Source organism: Molothrus ater, chromosome 14 (genome assembly GCF_012460135.2).
Source record: "Molothrus ater isolate BHLD 08-10-18 breed brown headed cowbird chromosome 14, BPBGC_Mater_1.1, whole genome shotgun sequence".
Lineage (NCBI taxonomy): Eukaryota > Metazoa > Chordata > Aves > Passeriformes > Icteridae > Molothrus > Molothrus ater.
In genome coordinates this window covers 11,794,446-11,802,070 of record NC_050491.2, presented here as the reverse complement: position 1 = coordinate 11,802,070, position 7,625 = coordinate 11,794,446, and the positions used below count along the sequence as shown (strand labels likewise).

Genomic DNA, 7,625 nt, shown 5'->3' with positions numbered 1-7,625 from the left:
GGAGCAGAAAAGTTCTTGCCTTGACTCTGTGTCAGCGCTGCTCAGCGGTAAGGACAACATCCCTAATTATCAACACAGTTTCCAGCACAAATCCAAAACACAGCCCGCTGCCCTGGTAAATATCACCAGCACAGAGATGCTCAGTAGACAGCTCTTGTCCTGGATCCAGCTTAGTCTTGCAGGAGCACCTGGGAGAGCCGGGAGATCGTGATACCAACTGCCCGCTGCCCCATCCCGCCAGTGCCGTTGTTCTGAGCCCGCTGTCCCCGGCTCGCCGTGCCCTCGCTGGCCGGGTCGCTGGTGCATCCCCCGGGGCTGTGCCTGTGCCGGGGCGGGCTCCGGGCCACCTGCAGCGGGGACAAAGCGGGCCCGGGCGGGGCGGGACAAAGCGGGGACCCTCCCGGGCCCGCCCCGCGGCTCCGCCCGCCCCGGCCCGGCCGCGCCCGCCCGGCGGCAGCGAGGGAGCGCGAAGGGAGCGCGAAGGGAGCGCGGGGCTCGGCTTGGCTCGGCGCGGATCGGATCATGTCGCCATGTCGGAAGTGAGGAAGTTCACGAAGCGGCTCAGCAAGCCGGGCACGGCGGCCGAGCTGCGGCAGAGCGTGTCGGAGGCGGTGCGCAGCTCCTTCGTCCTGGTGAGCGCGGGCAGCGCCCGGCAGGGGCCGCGCCCCGGCCCCGCTCGGCAGCGGGAGGAGCCCGGCAGCGCCGGGGACGGGCAGAGCTGGGCAGGGGATGCGCCGAGAGGAAGAGGAAGAGGGCCTGGAGCAAGGGCAGAGCTGGGTCGGGGCTTGGCAGAGCGGGGGATGCGCAGGGCGCGGCGGGGCAGGGTTTGGGAAGCTCCGGGCAGGGGATGAGGAGGGCGCGGCTGGGCAAGGCAGGGGATGAGGATCTGTCTTTGGGGTCCCCTCCGTGTGCGCCGTGCCGTGCCGTGCCCTGCCCTGCCCTGCCATCCCACCTGCGCCACCGCGCCCCTCTGAGCGCTCCGGGCCGGGAGCATCGCAGGGAAGCGGCGCTCGGTCCTGGCGTGGGGCGGCGGCAGCAGCAGGAATTAACGGGAACCGGAGTGCGGGGCACCGAGCAAACAGGTGACGGAGTAACGGGGTGCGGACAGTGTGAACCCGGCACATGGACAGGGCAGGACTGAAGGGCACGGCCGGGCAAGGCGGGAGGCACAGGCGCTGTGAGCCGGGAGCCCCATAGATCCCGTAGATCCCGATAGATCCCGAGAATCGCGCTCAAGGGTCTGGGGTGAAAGTCACGTTCGTGGTCAGCTGCGTTTCTTGCCGGCATGTGGGATGCTGCAGCAGGTTGTCTTTGTTGTGCTCACAGCTGTGCAAACGGCAGCGCTGCGCCTTGGGAGGATGCCGGGGTCAACTCCCAGCTTCCCAGGCTTTGTTGGATGTGTTTCACTGGTGCTCATTGAATTACTCTAGCGTGTGATCAACTTTGACCTTGACTTTGATGGAAGAAAGGTTAGGCAATGGGATATGCAGAAAGTGCAGTACAAGTTCAGCAAATGATTCCTATTAGTTCTCTACTGTTAGATTGAATGGCATGTGCTGTTAAATAAATTGAGAGGTTTTAACATTTATTTTAAAAGCAGAGTTCTCTTGTAAATTTACAGATTTGTAAGCCAGAAAAAAAGCCATGGTGATAATCTAGCCTGATTTCCTCGTACTAGTTTTTGCTTCCTATGTGCAGTTGTTTGGAGATTCTTATGGGCTTCCATGTGATTTGCTTTCCCTCTTTCATCAACAATACACAGGGACAAAGGCTTTGTACAAGAAATTACATATATAGGACCAGAAGGGCTTTGGGATCCTACATGCAAATGGTTATGTGGCGCCCGTGTCAGGTTCTTTTTCTCAGAAGGGGAAGGGATGGGTGGGACTGCAGATGAAGATAAATAAAACCTTGACAGGAACCCAGAGGAGCATCAGAGTCTGTCAGGCAGCCACTCTTTTTCTGATCCCCTCTAGGGTTTCATTGCCCACGCTGTCCCTGCCAACTTCTCCCTCTCTCTGGCAGGCAGATCCCCAGAGCTGCTGTGCTGCCTCGTGTGTTTGCAGCCAAGCACCAGAGGAGGGTGAGGGCAGGTGTTCCTGATCCAGGTCCTGGCAGAGGTTCCTGCTTTCCACAGTTCAGCAGCAGTGGATAAATCCCAGCACTTCTGCATCACTGGGAAGGGCCATAAGGCACTGCAGTGATCAGGGAGTGGGGAAGGAGGTGGCACAAGCTCATAGGACTGTCTCAGGTGGCATTTTCACCTTCCTCAGTGATTAAGGATGAGGTGTGCTCCAGCAAAAAGCTGGCTCCTCTCTATCTTCTAGTTTGTCATCTTTGTGAGGAAGGGATGTCTGGTGTCTGTGGTTGTTGGGAGGGTACAGAGAGGATCCTGAGAAATGATGGTGGGGAGTGGTGGAGGGAGGGTGGGGCTGAGAAGTCACAGTTTCTGATCGTGTTCCCGAGGTGAGTCTCAGTTTTGGTGCTGATGGTGCTGGGCAGCCGCAGAGCTGTGTGAGCACCTCCCCATCCCATCTGCCCTCTGCTTGCCACAGCCAGTGTGGGGCAGGTGGAAGGGCCCAGCAATCAGGACTGTGATCCCTCACCCTGGGGAGTGCTGAGCTCAGGGAAGCCGAGGGTGGCCAGTAGGAGCTGGTGTTTGATAACTGGGTGGAGCAGGCTGGCAGCAGGTGATGCTCTGTGTCCCAGCATGTCAGGAACTGGGACTTTATGAAGCAGACTGGAGTTGCACTGGAGCCTTTGCCTGGCAGGATCCCATCCTCTTCCTGCATCCTGGACAGAGCAGGTGATGTTGAGTCAATAAAAAGCATGTGAATAGTTTAATATTCCCTTGGTCATCTTGTCAAGTGCCTTGGCAGTCTGCTCGCCTTGGGGCAATAATAGCTGAAAGCACAGGTACCTCTGGCAATAATAGCTGAAAGCACAGGTATCTCTGGTGCTGAGCATGAAGGGGATGAAGGGTGGTGGGCAGAGCTAATGCTGCAGGTACCAGAGCCCACACCTCCATCCCCTGGAGGAGTGGCCACCATGGGGCTCTCTCGGTGTCTTGGGTGAGCTCAGCACTCTGGGCATTCAGGGCACGCCTCGAGACAAGGAACTGTCTGGAGTAAGAAGCTGTTTGTAGTCAGTGAATGAAATGCTCATAAAAGAAAACATCTCAGTGAGGAAAGCTTTTAATGCCATGGAAGTGGTCAGCTTGTCCAGAGCCACAATTTGTGTGTTTAAGGAGGTGTCTCTCTAGCCAGAAGCGCCGTGTCCAGCCCCAGGAGTGTGATGTCTGCTACAGTGTGGTTACAAAGCTGCTGTCTTGCAGGAGCAGTGAAGCCCATGCCATCTTTTATTTCTGTTCCTGGTTTTTGATTTATGCCTGTCTAGTGCAAGGAGAGTATTTACATTGTTGATTTTGGCAGGGCTTTGCTCCTTTGTGCTTGTGAAAGGGAGGTGTTGGATATGGTGGCGGTTGGCAGTGAGGGGAGCCTGTCCCTTTCCAAGGTGTCCTGGAGTCCCTGTGTCCACACTCTGCCCTTTGGACCAGCTGCTAGGATGCAGTCAGAGCTGCTCCTGTCAGGGTAAGCAGAGCTGGAACCTGCAGCAGTGGAAATCAGCACAGGCTGTGGAGGGGAGCTCAGGGACACTTTGGTCCCTGTGTGAAGCACGGGGAAGGATGCAGAGCCGTCACCTGGGGCTCCTGTTCCCTCTCACTCTGCTTCTGTTCCCAGCATCCTGGCCATCATTCTGGCCTTGCATCTCGTTCACAGACGGGCTGTGCAGGGGAGCTCTGGGGAGGGACAGTTCAGCAGGAATCCCTTGAAAGCAGGCACAGCCCTGCTGGGAGTGCCAGGTGCCGCAGGCAGCGCTCTGTGGGAACCCTGCTTCTCCCTGTGCTCCTCTCTGCACGAGGCTGCAGGGCAGATTGTATCAATTTCAGCTTTGAATGGTCCCTGATGTGTGCTACTGATTACAGCTAGGGATGAAGTTTGGGCTGGCTAATTGACAAATAATGTCACTGTTTAAATAAACAGACAAATTTAGTGGAAGTGTTTGTTGGCAGGTGGGATAAATGACACACTTGAAAGGTAAAGGGAAATTTTAAGATTAGGTTAAAGAAAGGAGCAGTCAAAGCCCAAGTGTGATAATGTAAACCAATCTTGACTGAAAGACGAGCCAGCTTAAACCTTCGGGCACCCACAGTAAAATGCTGTGTTAGAAGTGCAGCTTCAGAGCCAAAGTGCTGATGGTACCTGGGAGAGGCATCTGGGCTAGAGCTGAAAGAGGGCAACCAGGGACCTTTGGCAGTGGATGGAGATGGGTGATTCTGGCTCAGACCTTCAGTGCAATCTCCCTCCTCCCATCCTCTGATGTTGCTGAGTAATAGTGGAAAAGTTGAGCAGCAAGGAGGGGAACCCTGCAGTGCTGGGGGGCACTGCTGATGGGGGCCCTGGGCAGCTGCAATCTCAGACTCTGCCAGCAGGATGCACCTGAGTGCTCAGGTGGGCAGTCCTTGTTCTGATGGAAGTGCCTGTGCCCCTCTCCTCCACTCACCTGCAGCCCATGGAGTGCAGTGGGGCATTGCAGAGTGGAGCAGTTTGAGCTCACGTGTGTGAGTGAGACCCTGGCTCTTGTGACACTGCCAGGACAACAGCAAGGGCTCTTCCTTCTGCCTAAGGACCAAATCAGCTGCACTTGTTTGGGTGGATGTGAGGCCAAAGCTGAACCCCCTGTGCCTGCCCTGTCTCTCTGGGATGTTCTCAGCAGCTCTGGGGCCCTGCAGGGAGAGGGGGCTGTGTCTCAGCCCAGTGCAGGTTTTCCAGAAGTGTCGTTCTCTGTGTCGTGACAGGGAAATTAAAAGTGTGGGAGGCACAAGATCAGAGCAGCAAGCACTTGGCAAAACAGAGATGATGCATTTTCCCACAGTGCTGCCAAACCCAGTCATCTGGTGGCAATTCAAAGTCTCGCACAATTGCCCTGATTTTCTTTAGATCATTTCTATACAGTTTGACTGAAGATGCATTTACTGCTTTGCCATGAGGAGTTTAGAAAGGGTGCAGAGCCAGACTACCTTATCTGAGAAGGAGCAGCTGCAAAAGATTAGCCCACGCTGGGTCAGCCAGGCCAGGGGAGCATCTCTGGATACCCCCAGGGCACAGCTTGGTGCCACTCACAGCTCTGGGCCAGCAAATGGCAGTGGGAGAGCCTCTGCTTACAAACAACTGTGTGGATCCTTGCCACCCAGAGGTATTCAGGGCAAGTGTCTGCTCTTTGTGGTGTGCTCCCTGAAAGCTCCCTGTGAGAGGGTGGGCAGCATGCCAGGAGGAGATGGGTTTTGTTTGATCCTGGCTGGGCTGGGCTGGGCTCCTATGGGTGGCTCAGTTTCAGTCAGACACAAAAAGGAGATATAATGCTCCTTAATGGTGATAGTAAGGAGGTTTTGACTGGAGGCAAAAAGGCATTTTGTTCTTTCTGTGGGTTTTTTTTTTTTCAGCTTAAACTATATTATTAGTGTCTTGATTTATGCTCATGCAGAGGAAATCAGCTTTCTGCATAGAATCCTCTTTTAATAAGCTAAATTCACTTTGATCAATGTGAAGCCTGTTTATATGCAGCGTTTGTAGTGATCTTGGCACCCAAGAGAGACAGAATATATGCCTGTTCCCCTGGGGGTAGTCAGCATGCTGTGTTTGCACAATTTACATAGAAAAACAGACATATATGAGGCACGGGAGGAAATTCTGCCCCTGCCTCGGTGGGCGGGAGCTTTGCTGTTGGTTTAAGCTGGGCAGGGTTTGCCTGCTGTGCCTCCAGAGCTGGCCCTGCTGACTCCTATAGAAGTGTCTGTGGAGAGAATCTTGTTCACAGGGGCTCATTCGAGAAAACACTTAAAAGCATTCCTAAAATTAATCCCATGCTTTCCTGAATCAGGGCTCCTGTGCCCTGAGGGGCTGGATTTAGCCCAGGGCTGGCCAAGTGTGCCAGGGAAGTGGCTGAGTTTGCCCCTGCCTGAGCACACACCAGTTGTGGAGTGGATGAAGGGCATGCCTTGATGGAGAGGAGCAAGGCTCCAAGTACACCCTGTAGCTGTGTGGGGACAAATCTCTGGCACACCTCCTACTGATACCCATCCTTAACAGATGGAGCAGTTCCTTGCTCTTCTGTGTGCTGAGGTGTGACTGTTACAGCAGGAGCTGCAGTCAGTGTGTCCAGTTCTGGAGGTTTTTGGAAGCAATGACAAGGTTTTGATGGGTGCAAAATCTTATCCTTCCCTAGGCATCATTTAAATGTTTGTGTCCTCCTGCCTGTTATAGGAGAGCTCTGGGAAGAGAACGAAGCACCACATGTGTTTATCTCCTACCACATTTTGCTAGCTGGGGCTTTAGCACTCACTGGGCAAGGCTGAAAGTGCTGAGGACAGTGTCATGGAAATGCAGGTGTCCCTGCCCTGGCAGCATCTGCCCCAGCCCACCCCTGTCAGTGCAGTGAAATGCCTGGAACAGATGGTTGGTGGTGCTGCCTGCAGCCACTGCCAGCACTGCAGCTGGGATTTGTGCTCTCAGAATACAGAGGGGATGGCTCCTGGGCTTTGTTTCAGCCTGTTCTGGTATCTGGAAATATTTGCAGGTATCTCCCCCAGCACCAGGAGCATTTGAACCAGCAGAACCTGCTCTAGTGTGTAGTGTAGCATCATTTTCTAGATGCAGCTGGGTGGCTCTTTCATCATTTCACTTAGCCCTCTGCATGCTGATTTATTATCTCTAATGGTGCAAAACTGCACAAAGCTTTTGACATTTCTGTGGCCTGAGAATGCAAGTCAGGGTCACACACAGCAGCTGAGCAGCAGCCAGGCCTGGGGTACACGTGTGCTTCAGCATCCCTGGTTAATTGGCCTCCTCACTCCTGCTTTGTGGAGGGAAGAAAAGAGTCGTTTCTTATACCTTTGTGGCCATTGCTGTCATCTTAAAAATGCTGGAATATGTTTCCCTGTCACCAACTCTTCCATCTCTTTCATTCCCTTAAAAGTACAAATCAAAGCTCTCCCTTGATGGCTCCTCTTTCCTTCAACACAGCCCTGACTTATCTTTACAGCTTTTCCCTGCCTCCTGCTGCTTCTCTAATGGGGTCAGGGCTGCTTGTTCCCGACCCCTTTCTCACCCCTCTCTCTCACTGAAAAGCAGTTTCTTCTCTCCCTGTTAATATCTCCTGTCACAGGACTGTTCCTGGGGAGTGGTTGCATCTGGAAGGAGACTGTGCTGCTCCACAGCATTCCCCACTCCTCCTCTGCCCCTGGCTCCATGCTGGGTGACATCCCCACTGCAGCCTGGCCTCTCTCCCCTGAGCAAGGACACTGCAAGGGAGAAATGACATCTCCCCTGTGCAGTGGTGGGAGCTGCTGGTGTCAGAGTGCTGCACACTGCTCTGGAGAGCCATCACAGCCATGTGTGACTGTGTTTTGGCAGTGGCCTGGAGCCTGGGTGTGGGCTGGGCTGCAGTGTCTGTGTGTGGAGCAGGGCACGTGTCCTGCAGCTCTGGAGGGCTCAGAAGGGCAGCTGGCTCTGTGTCTGCCAGGGCTCTGCCAGCCTGACAAGCACAGCCTCTGCCTGTGGCCCTTG

General features: G+C 54.6%; 1 protein-coding gene across 3 annotated transcripts in view; it reads left to right on the top strand.

The window, feature by feature from the left end:
* The first annotated feature begins 468 nt into the window (after nucleotides 1-468).
* Nucleotides 469-7,625, top strand: part of DOCK11 (dedicator of cytokinesis 11) — an 82,881-nt gene continuing 75,724 nt past the window's right edge. For 2 of the 3 annotated variants that reach the window (XM_036401956.2, XM_036401957.2), the window contains exon 1: nucleotides 470-632. In XM_036401956.2, coding sequence (XP_036257849.1) covers nucleotides 531-632 — 102 coding nt within the window. In that variant the 5' untranslated portion in view covers nucleotides 470-530. Of the gene's footprint in view, nucleotides 633-7,625 lie in introns of all 3 variants that reach the window. The other variant, XM_054516307.1, reaches the window with a different exon arrangement.